The 20,181-nt window shown below is 34.3% G+C and overlaps 1 protein-coding gene across 1 annotated transcript in view; it reads left to right on the top strand.

Annotated features, from left to right (window-relative positions):
* The window catches only part of LOC111415113 (adhesion G protein-coupled receptor E2-like), a 295,725-nt gene that overhangs the window by 257,813 nt on the left and 17,731 nt on the right, over positions 1-20,181 (top strand). The window contains exon 5 of the mRNA XM_071196332.1: positions 2,194-2,313. Coding sequence (XP_071052433.1) covers positions 2,194-2,313 — 120 coding nt within the window. The remainder of the gene's footprint in view (positions 1-2,193; positions 2,314-20,181) is intronic.

Genomic DNA, 20,181 nt, shown 5'->3' with positions numbered 1-20,181 from the left:
TTGTCGTTTTCGCAAAATTTTCAGTTTTTGCCGATAGGGCGAAAACAAAAGACGATAGCTGTTCGGAGTTTTCGGCATTAGCATTTTCTGGAAAAACGAGATCATGACATGTAAGCTACTTTTTTCCTATCTCTTTTAGTTTCGGAGATAGCCTATGCGGACATCAAAATTGGGACACCTGTACTCAATATTTAGCCACATTCGATTGTGGACATATAAATCGTTTTCTTTTTACCTATTATTGTTTAATTTAAAATTTTTTTTTTATTATAAAAATTAAAAAGAAATAAGTGCTATATTAACATGTTTATTTATTTTTACATGGTTTACTGTTGGAATGTTTTACATGGTATTTAGAATTACACTTAAGCAATTATTTTAAATACGAACACGATTTATTTCTACAAGCATTTACATTTACATATATATAACATTTACATAAAATATTTTCTGTAGAAGCGATCTTCTTATTTTTCCTTGTGGAGCCAACTCTTCAAGGAGTAGCCTTACCAGAACATTTAAAATTTTCTTTTCTTGGAGAAATAAAAATTTGGCATATCGCTATAATTCAATAAGAGACCATTTTATCTTAATAAACTTTTGTTGTACCTCGATTAGAAAGAGCACTTTACCTACGATGGTTTACAAATTGAGTAAACATTGAATAGCCACAACGTGTTGTGAGCAACCGTGAAATACTCACATAGCATTGTGGATACTTTTTGGTGTGTTGAGTAAACGCCAAATAGTCACAACGCTTTCTAGGTACTTTTTGGTGTCCACAATGTGCAAAATTGGTTAATTTCGGCTATTGAGTAAACCTAAATACCCACAACGCGTTGTATGTAAAAATTTTGGACAATGTTTACAAATTGAGTAAATATTGAATAGCCACAACGTGTTGTGAGCAACCGTGAAATACTCACATAGCATTGTGGATACTTTTTGGCGTGTTGAGTAAACGCCAAATAGTCACAACGCTTTCTAGGTACTTTTTGGTGTCCACAATGTGCAAAATTGGTTAATTTCGGCTATTGAGTAAACCTAAATACCCACAACGCGTTGTATTTAAAAATTTTGGACAATGTCCAAATTCGGGTATTGCGAGTAACATATAGATTGTATTGTATTATATTAGGAAAGAGAAAATTGTAAAGATAAAGAAACAATAAAACGCTTATTATTATTAGTTCCAAGTCTCAAACTAACAACATTAGAAAACACGAATAGAATAAACTAAGCATTTGCTAATTCAAAGTGTGAAAATGTAGTTGTACCTGTACGTGACGTCACGAACGGGCCTTCGAGCTGTGCACCTGTTCCCGGGATGTAGCAGCCCTCTGAGATTCGACCGTTCTTGCTATAAATATAAACCCACGTAGACTGAACACACTTTATGTGCATTAAATTATTCATTAAAACAGTTTAAAGTATAAATTAAAAATTTTTCATATAACGGACTTTTGGCTATAACGAACACTCCTTTCCCCGTATTAGTTCGTTATATCGAGGTTTTACTGTATATGTAATAAATAATATTAAATTTGTCACATAATATAATTGACCTAAAATTCGTTTTTATTCACTATCTCATTCTCATCGGTCGAGGGAAATTACGAGCTCGTAAATTTACAGCCAACCAAATTGGCTGGCATCGCAAAATTATTCACGGTCCGGGGCACCGGCGCATATTAAATCGTAGCTCTCGTATACAAAGTCCAACATAGAACTCGTAGATTCGTTTCTATGTTTACGTCAGTAGACGTTGGAGACACGTTTGCTTGTCATTATGTTTATATTCAGACCGTACACTAAATTACAACTTGACTTGGATGGAAAGTTTAATTTTAGTACGAGCGAGAAAGATCTAAAACCCTGAAAATGATTTTCCTGGTATTACACTAACGGCAAAACGACGAAACTACAACATCCCCCCGTTTTGCGGTTGAGGAGAAACATCGATCGACCGGAAGTGAGCATTACAAGCGGGAGAGGTTGTTACAAAAGCCCTTCTCTATGCGTTCGATTAGCTACTATACTGTAGATAAACCGATCGTAAACTTGCCCAATATAGCACAATCCTTATAGTTTATACATGAATAAACAAGCTTTGTTGGAAAATTGAATGTTATATAAACCTATAAATACCAATAATTATTCTAAAATTATATATATGTTTTGTAATTCTTTTAGATACTCTGTGTTTGCTTGGGGACTACCAGCGGTGTTGTTAGGAGCAAGTGTAATCGTTCAATACAGAGAAAAGGGTGGAAAAATCCTGGATACTGCAAGTTTGAAAGAGCAAAATTGTTGGTAAGCTCCCTCGTTTTATCTAAAATCGCTGAAATCGTTATTAAGGGAGGCGTTACGAGAAACCGTAACGTCGACCAAAACCCACTTATTTACGGCCCCATAATTCGTCCGAACGAACCTGATTATCACCCCTCGTTTTATCCACAAGGAAAAAGAATAAAGAAAAAAAATCACGTCTTTTCTATAGGTTTTTTTGGTTTATATATATTTTTTTAATGGCTTGGATTAATTTAATTGGCTATGATTACAAATTTACCGTCAATTTCAATTAGGAGGATAGGGAATACAACGTGAAGGGGTGAACAAAAGCCATTTACGCGGGAATCGGGGAAAACTTTACGGAAACGGCAAAGTATTAATCAAAAGTTGAAAATTCCTGAGGCGCAGGATTGGCACGCCAAAGTTAGAATCGAAATCAGCGCGCACGAGAACTGGCGCGGTTGCAATTTCAAAGGGGGAGGCTTTATGAGTTCCGAGGAAGTTATCTCGCGCTTTCTCGATTCGCGAAAGTAGAGGTACGACTTTCGTTTCCCCGCCTCCATTTTCGCAGTTCTCTTGCTTTTAGTGGAAACCGAGGAAAATGTTCTCCTTCACTAATTACCAGCCAACGTTATGCAATCTCCAACAGAAATTAGAATATTATTATTCCTTTTTCAAAGAAAGCTCAGATGGAAAAGTTCAACATAAAAATGTTTTCATAACTTTTACAATGCTTTTATTAATTAAATAATGTATAAAGGAACAGTACATAATTAAGAAGAAAAGTTGGAGAAGTTATAAAAACTTGTTCAAATATCCGGAATATTCGAAAATGTTGGAAACTCTTTGAAAACTGAAAAGATTTTCTACTTCTTTTCCCTAAATTTAAACAATAGAATATATCCAACCTAACTTGATCCTTAACCATTTTCGATGATTATTTTTTAAAAACGGAAATATAAAGTATTTTCTTTCTACATATACAGGGTGAGTCAGAAAGAATGAGAAATCCGAATACCAAAGACACTAGACACCAAAATATGACGATTTAATCCAACATCTCTTATATTGACGTCGGTGGTTTTCGAAGTACAGGCTGTTGAAAGTTAAAATATTTCAAAAAATGTGTAAAAAAACTTCTTATTTGCTTTAAAAATTATTTATTCGGAACCGGTTTCTAGCAGTGTTCTACTCATCATCAACCGAATCTACGTTAAAAGAAAACTTATCATATTACAGATATTCAAATATAAAAATAAGTAGAAAAATTAGTATATTACGGTACAAGTGAGGAAACTAAGATTTTTCATGCAAGTTAGTGAAAAATATTAATTTCCCACGTGTGCTGTATAGCATTTTGTTCAATCCTGCTATTTAGAGAAAACCCGATCTTAAAATTCGTTAATTCCTGGGTAATTTCATGTGACATATCGGCGACGACAGCAATCTTAGTTTCCTCACTTGTATTGTAATATACTATTCTCACTTGGGTGTTTTAATATTAAGTAAAACCGACCTTAAATGCAGTACTTTGGAGTGTGTTAATGAATTATCTGTGGAATTGCACTGTGAATTAACTGCATCGCGTTTTGAGTCATATGATATTGTGACTGTCTGTTTGTATAGGTCTCCATCTGGAGACTTTGATTAATTTTGCACAATAACTTCTGAAGCTTTACATAAATTAAGTAATTATAAGCAAATTATCATTTGCGGTGATTTCAACGTCAGATTTGGCACGTCTGATGGTGCTGCAGTGAAGTTGTGTGACCTCTTAAGTTCCTACGGCTTTATAAGAACCATAAACGAGGCAACTAGGTTGAGCAACTGCCTGGACAACATATTCATTAACTTTTCCCTAAATCTTTTTGAAACAAGAATCTATGACACTTACTCATCGGATCATTGTGCCCAAGGCATTGTTGTGCCTATCCATCCTGTAAACCGTGTAAGCTATACTCCTAGAGTAACCCGACCAATTACTAGTATTGGTGGTGTGATTTTTTTTGATACTTTTGTCAATTATGGCGCTGGTTCTTGGATGATGGTTTATTAGGTGGTAATGAAAAATTTAAGCTTTTTCATGACATTTTTCTCAAGTATTTCACTGCTAGCTATCCTCAACGTAAATGTACAGTTAGAACTAAAGATAATAATATCGCATGGTTTAATGATTTCCAGAGACAATTAAGATTAGGGCTTCAGTTTGTTTCGGAGCTTTATAAAATGCGTTAAACTGAAAATTTGTTAGCCCTAAGGAATAAAATACGATCGGACTGCAGAAAAGGTTTAACAATTTTTAAAAAACATTCTCCTAGTCAATTTATTCAGCCAGCTGGGAAATTATAAATGCCAACATAAATCGACAAGGAAAATCCTTAATTAATTTTGATCCTGATTTATTAAATAAATACTTGGTTGAGCTACCTGCAAACATAGTAAACTCATTGTCAGCTATGGCTGATACGCCTCTCAGCATATGTTTCAAGATCGAACGTGGAATAAGGAAACGCTGCAATAAAAATGATCGTACAAGGCATAACGCAATCGCACTTACGCGGTTGTCTGTCATATTTAGTTTTTTTTATCACGGTCTGGTAGACCAGGAAAATCTTTTGGTAGTTGTAGTGATTCAGTCAAACGAAGAAAAGTTCGTCCACTCCTGCAGACGTTTACGCAAGATGAACTAACTTACGCATCAAGAGTAAGTTTTAGGCGAACGGGAAAAAGAGATGCAGCTTATATAATGTTATATGTTTGTCAGATTCTCATTCACAACAACTACCAACAAAAATTACAGCTGAAAAGGCGCTCGCTTTATACGTAAATTCAAAAATGACGAAAAAAGAATACATTGCTGTACAGCAAATGAGCAAATCTCATAATGCAAACATTTATCCAAATTATAATGCATTGCTGCTTGCAAAAAGACAATGTTATCCAAATGAGATAACAATTAGTGAAATTTCAGCCAAAGTCAAGCTCCAATCGTTAGTTGAACTTACAATTCAAAGATTACTTTCCGTTCAAAATGAAGTGCTTGAACATATCACTAATAGTAGTAATAGTATTATTAAAAAAAGGAACATATATTTCAAGTGGGGTGGTGATGGTGCAGCGGGACAAAGTTGTTATAAACAGGTTTTTGAACGCGAAGAATATGATGACTCATTTTTGTTTTCAATTTATATAGTACCATTACGTATCATAGGTGTATTTGAAGATAAACAGGAATTTGTTATATGGCAAAATGAATTAACATCGTTAACAAAATACTGTCGACCAGTAAAAATAATTTTTCATAAAGAAACAAAAGAATTTGTCAAAACTGAAATTGAAAACATTAAAAAACAAATAGATGAACCAAATAGATCACTACTGAATTTCAAACAAATCTGATACCGTGTTATTCCTTATTTTCTTTAACCGTGATTGATGGTAAAATTTGCAGCTGGTTATCTGATACGCCCGGTCAAAACTGTCACCTTTGCGGAGCTTCTCCGAAGCAAATGAATGACGTAGATGTCGTATTAAAACGAGTGATAAAAGAAGATAAGTTGGAATATGGAATTTCAAGCCTCCATGCGTGGATAAAAGCGTTTGAGTGCATTTTACATATTGCATACAGATTTGAGATATGTAAATGGCAAGTCAGGAAAGAAGATAAGGAAAAAGTAGAAACCAGAAAGAAAGAAATACAAGAAAAATTTCGTCGTAACATGGGTCTTCTGGTTGATATGCCTAAGCCAGGTTTTGGGACAACCAATGACGGCAATACACCCAGACGTTTTTCAGAAGTCCTGAATTAGCTTCTGAAAATTTTATAAAACGAATAAGTACCATTTTAATTACCATTTCCTGTGGTTTCGAAGTAAATAGCGTACTATTCAAAACTTATTAATAAATATAGACAGTTCTTTTCTCGTAAATTCACTCGTCAGCAGACACTCGAGGATATGATGCACCTGCTACTCGTATCATCCGATCCACTAATTAGTAGTTTGCGACTATCACAACCTAAGAAAAGTAGCACTTTGCCATCAGAAGTTAAAAAAAAGATTAAATGTAGCATAAATGATAGTAGTGAAAGTGAATCTTATAATAGTGACATAGACAATAACTAAAAAATAAAAAGCGTTTTTTTACATTTTCAGTTACATGTTACACATTAAAAACTGGTATTGTTTTATTAAGTGTAATTATACCAAAAACCATTGCCTTAAAGCGTTTCTTCGTTTATTTATACTTTGTACGTTAATTTTCTTTTATTTTAGTACTTTTTCAGTAATATATCCTTCAATATTTACAAACTATTCACCTAAAGTACTGTTCTATCTTTTCGTAAACTTTTTCAAAAGTTAATTATACATATATTTTATCATACAAAATAATTTCGCTCGCTTAGATCGACAAAAGTGACCACTGTGCGTTGTGAAGATATCAACAAAACAAATTTTTTAATGTTTATAAATCGAGTAAATCCTGTTCTAAACCTTGTTTGGATGTGCGCTAACTTGCACGTGGGATAAAAATTTCAAGCGAAAAAATCATTGTGATCAAAGCAAAAATGGAGCACTTCTCTACTCCACAGAAAATTCAGATGGTGTTAGCTTACGGTGAAAGTCGTGAAAATTTCGCTGAGGCCCATCGCATTTATGTTCGAAAATTTCCTGGAGAAATAGCGCCTTGTCCTAAAACTTTATATCGAATAGTTACAAAATTTCTGGAATGTGGTAACGTGGAGGGAAAAAAACGAACACGTGCAAGATCGGTTACGAATGAACAGAATCAAATAGATGTTTTAGCAGCTGTAGATGTTAATCCTCATATAAGTTGCCGTTAATTGTCAAAAGATTCAGGCATTTCGTTAACGAGTACATCGGATTTTGAAACTTAATAAGTTTCATCCGTATCATATCATGTCTCTCTACACCAACAATTACATGGCGATGATTTCGAAAATCGTGTACAATTTTGTACTTGGGCTATAGAAAAGTTAAGATTGATTGAAAATTTTTTCTTCAATGTACTATTTTCCGACGAATCCTCTTTTGCCGATCACGGCCAAGTAAATCGTCATAACATGCACTACTGGTCACATGAAAATCCTCGTTGGCTAAGACAAGTTGATCATCAAAAACCTTGGTCAGTTAATGTCTGGTGCGGCATTGTTGGCAATAAAATAATTGGACCTTTTTTTATTGAAGGCAATTTGAATGGCACAAAGTATCGGAATATCTTGTTGAACGATTTACCGGTTTTGGATACCATAGCGAAGACTTGCGCTATGGTATCAGCAGGATGGATGTCCATCTCATTATGCTCTAGCCGCAAGAGAAGTTTTAGACGAAATGTTTCCTGAAAAATGGATAGGACGTAATGGACCGGTGAATTGGCCAGCTAGATCACCCGACTTAGCATCTCCCGATTCCTTTCTTTGGGGTTACCTCAAAGAGAAAGTTTACAACCAGGTTCCAACAACACCAAACGATATGAAAAACCGTATCAGAGCAGCTTGCGAATCAATAACTGAAGAAATGCTTGGCAATGTGTACAGAACATTTTCAATGAAAATTCAGAAATGTTTAGAAGTGAATGGTCATCATTTTGAGCATTTAATCGATGTATAAAGGTAACTTTATAAATTTTATTCAATGTTCTGGTGTTAGTACTAAAATGTTGGAACAAAAAAATATATGTGCGATTTGAAAAAATGAAAATGACGTCAGAAGGGTCTTTAGGCAACCCTGAAAAAAATCTGCTCATGTGTACCCTGTGCCCCCCTTTTCACCAAGAAAAGTTTACTTGAAACTTTTTTCGATTCGAGTTTTGGTTTTCGAGATATAAGCATATGTCATTTTAAATGAAACACCCTGTATATGGTATTTCATCTAATTTTATCAAGAAAAACATCAGCTTATACGTTTCGCCTTTAACTAAATTAGTAAATTCTGCCTTTGATACCTGTCAATTTCCGGATCTTTTAAAACTAGCATTTGTTGTTCCTGTATACAAAGACGGAGATTCCAAAGACGTTGATAATTATCGACCTATTAGCATATTGCCTACTTTTTCAAAAATTTATGAACGGGCACTATACAGCCGCATATATGACTATGTGGAGCATAACAACTTGTTGTACAAGAACCAATTCAGTTTTCGTAAGGGCGTGGGCACAAAGTATGCAGTGGCGAAGTTTGTAAAAGTTTGTACTTTGGACGAGGGGGAGCACTGTGTTGTCAAACGCTCACGATAGGTCCAAGAATATGGACCTATCGTGAGCGTTTGCCTGCGTCTCCCATTCAATCTTGCTTCAAAAACTTTATAACATTTACAATTTCAATAACGGTAACCTTAATCTCATTAAATCATTTTTATCAAACACATTTCAACGAGTAAGTTGTAAACAAAATACTTCTGGTAATTTGCCAGTTGAACCGCAGGGCTCAAATCTGGAGCCTTTACTCTTTCTGCACTTTTTTAATGATTTTCCATTCTATATTGGTAACAATTAGGGGTCGGACCATCGATAAGGTCCTTGAATTGTCGCACAGTGTTCTGAATAGGGCACGCGAGTAGACCGTAGCCAATGAGCTCTTGCTAAATGACTTAAAAACAGTTAAAACGACACTAAGTCTTAGAAATTCAAATATTTTGAACCACAGTTACACTAGGGGTGTATATTACACCAACTAACTTAAAACTTGATAATCATGCTGCCATAATAGGAGAAAGATAAGTCGTAGTATTTTTGCATTGAGATTCCTAATGAGTACAGTTTTACTGGATGTAGCTAAGTTGACGTATCACACGTTGGTCCATTCCTTGGCAACCTACTGCATTTTGGTATGGGGTAATAGCCCTTTCAGCGCACATATTTTCAAATTGCAACGACGTGCTGTTCGTGTCCTGGGCAATGTGGGTTACAAGGATGACTGCAAATTTCTATTCAAAAAGCTCAGTATTCTTACAGCAACAAGTCAGTGTACCAACTTCAATCTGAGGTGCATGGATACGGGATTAGGGGTAGGCACAACTTCAGGCCGAAATGCTGCCGTTTGAATATGTCACAACGTGGACCGAAATTCACATCCCAGCAGTTGTTCAATCGATTGCCCTTTGACAACCGATGTTTATCAAATGCAGCTCTGAAAAAACGATTTGCAACGCATTCTATAGTATTTAGGACTTTTTAAATGTAGAATGTTTTATTTAATTGTCAATGTTAAGGTACGGATAAGCGTAGGAAAGAGGTTAAGTATGCAAAGTTAATTATTTTGTTTTTTCTTTTCTTCCTTTTATTTTTTGTAATGACTGACGAGTGTTCATTCTTAAAAATACAATAAAGTTATTATTATTATTACAACTTACTGTCATCAACTTAAAAATAAATCACACGACTTCAATAACATTTAAAATTTTTTTACATAAACTACAGAAACGTACAATGTATAAATAATTAATGTAGGGAGACACAATATTTAATAAAATTATTTTGCAGCTATAATGTCCAAAATTGGATTTATTGGAGCAGTATAATATTTAAAAATTCAAGAATAATAATGGTATATACTGTTAAATAATTAAATTAATATTGACTATAACCTATTATTTAAGTATTTAAGAGAAATTTAATACAATATGTTTAACTTTTATAACAACATAAAAAATTTTCTGTTTTGCTCGGTTTTGCTTTTTTAGTCTTTTAGTTGTTCTCGTGCCCCATGCCGAGTTGTTTGTTCCGTCTTTCGTGTTTTTAATATATTGCTCCAAAATTACTATAATTAAAATTACATTAATTATTTACTACATTGTACGTTTCTGTAGTTTATGTAAACATTTTTTAATAAGAAACTTTCACAACCAAACGTTATTGAAGTCGTGTAATTTATTTTTAACTTTATAACAGTAAGTTGTAAATATATTATTTTTTTTTACTTATTTTCATATTTGAATATGTCATACATAATATGATATGTTTTTTCAACGTAGATTCGGCTGATGATGAATAGAACACTGCTCGAAACCGGTTCCGAATAAATATATTTTTTTAAAGCAAGTAAGAAGTTTTTTACAATCTTTTTGAAATATTGAAATTGAAACTTGCAACATGGATCCGAAATACAGTGTGTTAATTAATTATCGTACCTGACGAAGTATGCAACCAATATCACAGATTGGTATTGCAACGCGACGAAAATTCCTAAAAACGATGACGACAATTCATTAACTTTAAAAGCCGTTTAAAATATATTTAGATATATTTTAAACAATAACGTTCGATCAGCTGTCAACATCTGGTTACAAGTTTAAAATTATCCAAGCTACCACTACATATTGAGATATGCAGCCAATATTACACAGGTCACGTGGGTTATGATAATTAATTAATACAGTGTATGTCGAAAGATAAATTCTTATTTCGGAATTTATTGATAATTTTGAAGCTTTTTGTACTATTAACATAAAATTTGGTAGTATCATGTTTTCGAGTATGAGAAATACGAATTGGAACCTTGTTTTGTGATTGCTCGTAGAGGGCGCTAGATGCACACTGCTCGTTTGATAAATCAAATTGTAAGTTTTTTGGCTGTCGAGCTACGACCAATAAGAGCTACAAATCACAAAGAGCATTCAATTTTACATAAAAAAGGTGCTCTTATTTAAATTGTCTAAGTCTATCGGTTTTCGAATTATTTGCTTTTAAATGTTTAAATGTATTTTTTCGCTCATGTTTCGACAATTGCTTGTTAATTGTTAACATTGTTCTAATTTCAGTGTGTAATAATCATCTTTAAGTTGGTAAAGATAACTTTATTGCTGAATAAAGTTATTACCAATTTGAAAATGCCACAACATAATGAGTTTTCTAATGGCAATATGCGAAATATGATTAGTTGTTTTGCTCTACCTAATTTTAATGGTTTAGCAGGAGCCCGAAGATATTTGAAGTTATATCCAAATCGAAGGCAACCTAATCATATGTTATTTAGGAATCTGTACAATCGCCTTGGCGAAACGCGGTCTTTTCGTCCTAAAAATGGCAAAAATGTAACAAAAACAATTAGCGTCGACGAAGAAGAGGAGATCCTGGTTCGAATTGCAGAAAATCGATCTGTAAGTACCCGCCGATTAAGTATTACAACCAGGATAAGCCAGTCGTCGGTGTGTAGAGTTTTAAAGAAAGAAAAATCCGGCCATATCATTCTACTCCCGTTATGCCCACTTTTTACAAAACAAATAACGCGAAAATGAAAATTTTCTTGACAAGATTCTGTTTTGTGATGAAGCGACGTTTACAAGTCCGTGAATCAATATACTGTAAGGAAAAGACATTTTCAACACGAGTTTAAAGTAAAGATTTGATGTAGTGTAACATCCATTTTTTCTTAAATTAAATGGAGGTGTGTGTACTTAAGTTTTCTTGACGATCATCTACACGAGCTTTTACATGATCTACCAGACGCTCTAAAAGAAAACATGTGGTGTATGCAGGACGGTGCGATGAAATAAACTCAGCATTTGTATATAATATTCCAAATAGTCAATACAATAACACTCATTCTGCATCCGTTTACAATAGTAATACTTTCAACAATATTGGGTTTGTATTTAGACTTCGATCTGTGGATGAAGATACAATTTTAAGCTTAGTGATGAATATGAATGGCAGCTCTGTTGGTAATGTCTTCCGCTTACTTTACCATACATATGTCATATACTCAATTGTTGTATCGAGGAGATATATTTTCCTTCTTCTTGGAAAATGGCGTATGTAATCCCTCTGGCTAAAAAAGATGCGCCTGTAACATATTCGTCCTATTAACATATTGCCTGCTTTTAGCAAGATTTTTGAAAAAATAGTTAGCGTTAAATTAAGAGAACATTTAGTACATTACAACATTTTACCTGAGTGTCAGTCAGGTTTTGTACTTGGGCGTAGTTGTACTACGGCTCTTTTGAATATAACAGATGATTTGCTTAGAATTAGGGATCGGGGTGATTGTGGTATTTGGTCTTATTAGATGTGTCAATGTGTCAGGATGGGTAGTTCGGTTTCTAATCCATTACATGTTAATAAAGGTGTTCCACAGGGATTAATATTGGGCCCTCTGCTGTTTACCATTTATACGTCCTTATTGCATAATTGTATCAAATATTGTAATGTCCACATGTATGCGGATGACACTCAACTGTATAATGGTTTTCTATTTAATGGTTATGAAAATGTTGTAAATAAAATTAATTGCGATCTTTGTTTATGTTCGTGAACATTTTTTGTTTTTGAATACGGCAAAATGTGCTGTTCTTTTGTTTGGAAATGAGAAACATGTTCAGCAACTACTATCACTGGTTAAAATCAGTGTTGACAATAATGTGATTCCTATATCACCACAGGAGAAGAATTGGGTCTTATTATTGATAATACATTTCGATATCGGCAGTATATTTCAAGACTTATAGGTTTAAGTTTTCTAAGCCTAAAGGTTTTGTATCCTTTTAGGAATGTTTTCAGCATCAAGCTTAAGACAATTTTAGGTGAACGCACTGTGCTGTCCATTTTTAATTATTGTGCTCCAGTCTTCGGTCCTTGTCTCGACGTTGTTGACGTATCTTGGTTGCAGCGTGTGCAAAATGCTTGTATGCGGTACATTTTCGACATAAGAAAATATGACCATATTACTTATAAATTGAAGGATCTTGGATGGCTTAATATGAGGTCTCGTATTAAAATGCTATCACTTACACTTTATCATGACATGATTGTTAGTCGCAATTCACCTTACTTAGCTAGAAAGATTTATTTTAGAGCTGACTTGCATAGTGTCAACATCAGAAATAGAAATGTTATAAATCCTCCTAAGCATATGACCTTCCTTTTTGAGCGATCATTTGCCTACAGTGTATATTCTCTATACAACTCTACCGAGAAGTCCAGATTTAAATCCATTGAATTTTTCAATATGGTCATAAATGAAAAATATGGTGTACAAAAACAAAATTAATTCGATCAAAGAACTGAGGCGAAAATTCAAGAAGCAGATAACTTGGAAACCAGTAGAGTTAGACAATTTAAGTAAGACTACCTTTTTTGTGTAGAATTGAAAGCTCTTTCAGATTTGTAGTTCTAATTCACCATACCTCAACTGACAAAATAGTCATGACTTGATTTATCAAACGAGCAGTGACCTCTGCGAGCTATCACAAAACAAGTTTCAAATTCGTATTTCTCAAAACACAAAACTACCAAATTTTATGTTAATAGTACAAAAGCTTCAAAATTATCAAGAAATTTCGATATCTATAAGATTTTAACTTTCAACACCCTGTGCCTCGAAAACCACCGACATTTGTAAAAGGGATGTTAGGTTAAATCGTCATATTTTAGTGCTAATGTCTCCTGTTCTCAGATTTCCCATTCATTCTGACTCACCCTGTATAAAGGTCACAGTTGATTTTCCAACTACAAAATTATTAATATTTTATTATATATCTCATTTACCAAAAGTAAAAGTAGTTTTCCTTATAAATTCCATATACTATTCCAAACTCTTCAACCTACTACATATATCATATAAATCAGATTAATCCTTTGGATACTTTTGACGAGTGAGATTCGTCATATGCACGTTTGGACAAAAATAAATTCTTTTTAATCTAGCTATAAATTCTTTATCTTTTATAGCAATACATCTATAAAAATCAATACTATTGGATAGTTGTTGAAAACAGTATTCACTTAATAATTTCCTGCTTTATTTTGGAATGTCAAATGTGACATAATGTCCCGTTCACCAGTAATCCTGAATGCTCGATACCAATTATAAGCTTAAAAACATTAGCCACAACCAATCACCATGTGTAATCCCGATGGAAACCAAGATAATACAACTGTATGCGTCACGATGACGTAATTGTTTGCTGAATATAGGTTGTACAACAAGCTCAAACATCGTTCGATCACGAGTAATGCGAAAATGCAAAAATCCGTAAGGATGTCTACGAAATATTCTATTTTAGTAGTTCGATTGTGAAGAGGCATTGACAAGATATTTCGCTGAACTCATAAGCTTTGAACAGTAGCGCGACAATATTATGACTTGCACCTGATTGATCTTAACTTCATAAAGAATAGTGCTTATTGATGCCATTCGTAACGGTTTGCAAACTCGTAACGGTTTGCTAAATCAGCTCGCTCGTCCAGTTGCATCTTTTGCTTTTGAGACGATAAGCTCGCATACATGAACCGGTAACCAGTCATATCATAAGGATCGCGACATAATTATATTCAAGGATAGCGGTATTGGCCATCGTTGGGAGATGTCATTTTTTCCTTAATTAATTTATCGTAATTATTTTTTCTTAAGCTTCAATGAAAGCAATCTCCTCTATCGCTCTCTATTTTTATGGGTTTTAACGCCACAGTCGCAAACGACCTCAGCTTACATCTTTTACGATTAAGAACAACATAAGCCAAGCGAGCTTGCGACCGAGGCGCTATAATCAAGCCAAATTGATTCAATTTCAAATAATACATAGTTGAGCCTCGGCCGCAAACTACTTCAGCTTATATACTTGTCGGCTGTAACAGATTTGAGTTGAGGACACATGCGGTCAACGCGCTGCAATAAATGTGACGTTAATACAATATCGAAAATACATATTATATCTCAAGTACTGAAAGATATATTGCACTTATCACGTGGTTGTAGTTCTATTCATCAGCTGCCCCCCAACGTGAACTGCCTTTCGACATTAAGGTACATAGTTGTCGATCCATTCTTTACAGCCACATAGTTAATTTGCCAGATATGATCGATAGGTATGGACGCCGTTAGTAGGTGTAGTAGTGGTGACATCTGTTGTTAACTACTGACCATCCTGATGCCCATCATTTCTTTTATAGTCCGTCTTCTTCTTGTCTTCATCTAGTTACGTCACGCACGATGTTCTGTAGACGAGCTGCAGTTTTAGGAGTGAGAGGGTGTCTCATATGTCTATAGAAGTTTGGGTTATTGATAAGATTGGTTTACTTGCTTTAAGAATAGGAATTATAACAGATTGTTTACAAAAAGTTGTTGGAAAGTATGGATGTTTCAAGCAGAACTTTTGCTGCAGATATATTATGGTAGATATCTATTAAAGGTATAGCGAAGATGAACAAGATGCAATCGCGTTTTGCAGGAGTATTATTGCACATAGATGTGCCTTGAATGTATTTAATGTACAATTGATAACGACCCAGCGCGTTGTTCTGTTCTGGATTAATTACAACTCGGAAAGAAAACTAAAAGAGTGTATTAAGATGCGTTGTTGGTGTTGATTTCAAGAATGTCTTGGCAAGTGATGATTAACGCAGTTTTAGTGATTGTTGTTTTCCCCAGATCAAGAGATGCGTGTGCTGATCCAATTTTGTCATTTCTGATGATTCTTTTACGATTCTCCGTGTTCTTCGTACGGAATAGGATAACTCTTGTGTTATAATTTATTTTACAGCTTTCCTTGCAAGTTATGCTTAGTTTCTGGCGGAATTGTTTATGGTTTCGTGATAGAGATATCTTTTATTAATAGTGCTAACTAATAGTGATTTTAACGATATATAATAGTGCTAACGATGACAGAATTCGATCACTACGACTTCCATGATAGCAGGTGAAACATTTTGCCATTTTTCGTATGTGTTCGTGTTGATTATACTTTTCTGTAGTTCTTCCTCTGGAAATATGGCAGTTGATATGTGATTTAAAGATTATAGTCGAATTTATAATCTTTTTCTGGAGGTGTGGGTGTGTTAATCTTTGAGTGGATAATGGTAGCTTTCTTTAAAATAATGTTTCTTCGGCAGTGTCTGCTTTGGAGAAAAGGAATAAGCTGTGGTTAATGTTATATTTATTTGTGTTCCTAGGTAGGGATGCAGGTAATTTGGTAATGAGCTTCAAGATTTCAGATTGGTTAGTTAGGATATCAGGGATTTCGTGAAATACTTTATCAAAGATACCTTATTTTAAATGACTTTAAGCTTGATATGATCGGTTTTGTAGGTATTATTGAACATTGGGCAGAGATAGAGAAATAGGATTCCTTTAGTGTATGATTTATATGGTAAGAGTCAGATTTGGATGACTAATGACAGAAGTTATTGAGAGTGGTTTATTGATGCCCAGACATTTTGTGGTTTCTGTAGTTGTGAAAAGCTGTTAGTTATAACTTGGTAGGAGTGTGATAAGGAATTTCCTTTTATACATGTAGTGAAATAGATTGGTTTTGTTAGTGTCAATTTGGATATTCAATTTCTAGTAGTACTTTTGGGGGAGTGTTAGGTGGATTTGTAAGTTTTTATTTGCTTGCTATATGATAAACCAACAGACTACTTGTCTCTGAACGATCTGGTTGATACTTGGTTTGCGATTAAGGGCGTCATATCAAACGGCTCCAAACGCTTTATGGATGTGGAGAGTGGCAAGAGATATTATTTTATTAGTGGTGAAGTTACGAATAGTATCTGTTTCCATAACAATTTGTTCTATGATGTTGCATCGTGGTCTGAAGTCAATCATGGTTTCGAGATTGAATTGCTTGTATCTATGGAGGATGAGTCGTTTTAGAATGTTTGCGGAGAGTTACAATGTTTCTTTGTATAAAATTTATGCACTGGTATTGCAGATGGCTCATTCACTCTCTTCTGTTATCGGTTGATTACATTGATTGATGAATATGAAAAAGGTGATTGGCATACTTTGGTAGAGGTGAAACTATCTTTGGCACACTTAAGATATTTGGGAAGTTTTTTGCAAAACATGCTCCATGGTCGTACTCTTCACACCTCCTGCCTTGGACGCATTGATCTTTCTTATGATACGCTTGACAACTTTATCCATGTTTTGGATTAATTGGATCTCTAAATGAAAATTAAAAAAGTTTTCGCTCTTGCCTTTTACTTCGATGCATTTTATTATTTGTGCACTGTTAGCGAGATGTGGTTTATAAAATAATTAATAAAAATAGTGTACGATTTTACTGGGTGTTTTATTAAGCCCGATAGAAAATTAAATTGAAAAAAATAACACAAAAAATTACATTTTAATCCAAAAAATGTTTTTGTTCGAAAGATCAATACATGATACAACATTTGAAAATGGTTCAATTTTGAGTCGCCCTGCTGGCCGTATGTCACGAATAACAGGAACAATGTTGTTCCTAGCAAAGCGTCAAGTGTTGCTGGTTTATCAGCATAAACCAATGACTTGGTGTGGGCCCACAGGAAATAATCGAGAGGTGTCAAATCGCACGACCTTGGAGGCCATTTTACAGGTCCATTTCTCGAAATAAACTTATCGCCAAATTTTGATTTCAATAAGTCGATGGTTGCGGTCACCGTATGGCACGTAGCGCCGTCCTGTTGCAGCCACATCTCGCCCAGATCAATGTCATCCATGTTTTCAAACAAAAAATCATTGATTATGGTGCAGTAACGATCTCCATTGACCGTAACGCGAGCTTCGGCTTCATTTTTAAAGAAATAAGGTTCAATGATGCATTTTTCTGGATGTAATGGAGTCTATAGGGTCTGTTGTGGATTGGTTTCACTTCATATGCGGCAATTTTGTTTATTAAGAAACCCATTAAGCCAAAAATGAACCTCATCGCTGAACACAATTTTGCGATAAAACATCTTTTTTTCTGTATTATGCATAGCACAATTGTATAACACCTAGCAAATACATACTAATTAGTTACTTATTTTTAACACTAAATAAAACTAGATAATATTTTGCAGCTTTTCCCAGCGGTCCAGTCTGCTTTACCCATAATATAGATAAATATTGTCATATTTTTACCGTTTTAAGACCAAAACACAAAAATATCAAGTTCCTCTCGTTTTTCTTGACGTGAGCTTTCCATTTGAGTTTGGCATCCAGCGTCATACCAAGATATTTTGCGGTGTCGGCGTAAGGGACTGCATTGCCATTTATGTGTACTGGGACATAGTTTACTTTCTTGTAAGTCAAGTTTATGTATGTCGATTTATTTGTATTTAGTTTTATTAGCCATCGTTTGGTCCACTTTTCTATTGAATTTAATGCCAATTGTACCTAACTTATTTGCTGCAACTACTTCATTTTCTGCAACAGCCAAGATCGCTGTGTCGTCTGCGAATGTAGCTGTTAAAGTTTCTGGTACCTGAGGAAGGTCGAATGTGTAGAGTAAGTACAATGTTGGGCCAAGCACACTTCCTTGAGGAACTCCGGCTCGTATTTCATGTATTGGTGAATAAGCGTTTTCGTATTTTACTCTAAAATATCGATCAGAAAGATACGATTTTAATAGTTGACTATACGTTGATGGTAGTATTTGGTCTACTTTGTAATTTAAACCATCTAACCAGCCTTTGTCGAAAGCTTGTGCAACATCCAAAAATACGGCGGAGCAGACTTTATTTTCTTCCATTGCTATTTCGATAGTATTCGTTATTCTATGCACTTGGTCTATTGTTGCATGTTTATTCCGAAACCCAAATTGATGTGTTGGTATTAGGGCTTTTTCTTCTATGACAGGTTTTAGTCTTTTTAATAGTAATTTTTAAAGCAGTTTTGATAGTAAGGGTAATAATGAGATTGGCCTATATGGTGTAACATCTGTGGGGGGTTTACCAGGTTTTGGTATCATTATTATTTCAGCAACTTTCCATATGCTTGGGAAGTATTTCTGTTTAAAAGCAGCATTAATTATGTGTAATAGTTTTGTAATCGCCCGTTTTGGTAGATGTTTCAATGTTTCTCCATTAATTAGGTCATAGCCCACTGATTTCTTTATATTTAGTTTTTGTATTTCATAATACAGTTCTTTCATTCTTACACATGGTATATTACTCTGCTGATCACTTTGAAATACGCTAGGGACACTATTTAGCATAGTTGTTGGACTGTCTGATGTAAAAGTTTCTTTCAGATGTTCAGCAAGCAAATTAACTTTTTCTTGATTGCTCTTAGCCCAATTTCCATTATTATTTCGAATTGGAGGTGTATGTGTTTTTGGAACTTTAAGCTTTCTTGCTGCCTTCCACAGAGAATAATTAGTACTGGCATCGTCAGTAAGGTCTTTTAAGTACTTTTGAATATTATTTTCTTTGTGGCTATCTGTTAATGCTCTTAATTCGGCTGTTATTTTATTTAATTTAGTTTTATCACTAGGAATTTTATTGGTTTGCCATTTCTTTCTTGCTTTCCGTTTTTCTGCAATTTTGTCTCTAATGAATTTAGGATAAATATTAGATTTAGGTTTTGGTGTTAAAATTGGTGTTGAGCCCAAGCTGCGTTTTGTATGTCTTTTAAGAACTTTTCTACTTCATTGTCAATGTCTTCGTTTGTTTTCAAGCGTTTTCGAGCATTAAGATGAATTTTATTATCTAATGTTTGTTGAAATAGATTCCAATTAGTGAGTTTATTAGTTAGTGATAAAAAGGGTTCTTTGTTACATACTTTGTTATTTAGAGTAATAATTACTGGTGAGTGATCTGAATCCAGCCCTAGCTCTTCTTCTATGTTTACGAAGTTAAGCGAAATATTTTTCGTAATAAAAAAATCAAGCAGGTCCGAAATTTTACTTTTATCTGTTGGCCAGTAAGTTGGCTTCCCAGTGGAGAGCACCTCACAATTTAGAGCCTCTATTGCATGGTTCAGTTCTCTTTCCTTTTGTATTTGTCAAGCGAGAACCCCAAGACATATGTTTTGCATTAAAGTCTCCTCCAAGTATAAATTTGTTGTCGAGATGTAGTAGAATTTCCTGATAATCTTCTCTTTTGAGATTATGTCTCGGTGGTATGTACGTTGCTCCTACAGATATTAAGCCATTAGCAGTTTGAACTTTTACCACTGGTATCGTTCAGTA

The sequence above is a fragment of the Onthophagus taurus genome, chromosome 6, assembly GCF_036711975.1.
Source record: "Onthophagus taurus isolate NC chromosome 6, IU_Otau_3.0, whole genome shotgun sequence".
Classification (NCBI taxonomy): Eukaryota; Metazoa; Arthropoda; class Insecta; order Coleoptera; family Scarabaeidae; genus Onthophagus; species Onthophagus taurus.
This window is presented reverse-complemented; position numbering and strand designations above follow the sequence as displayed.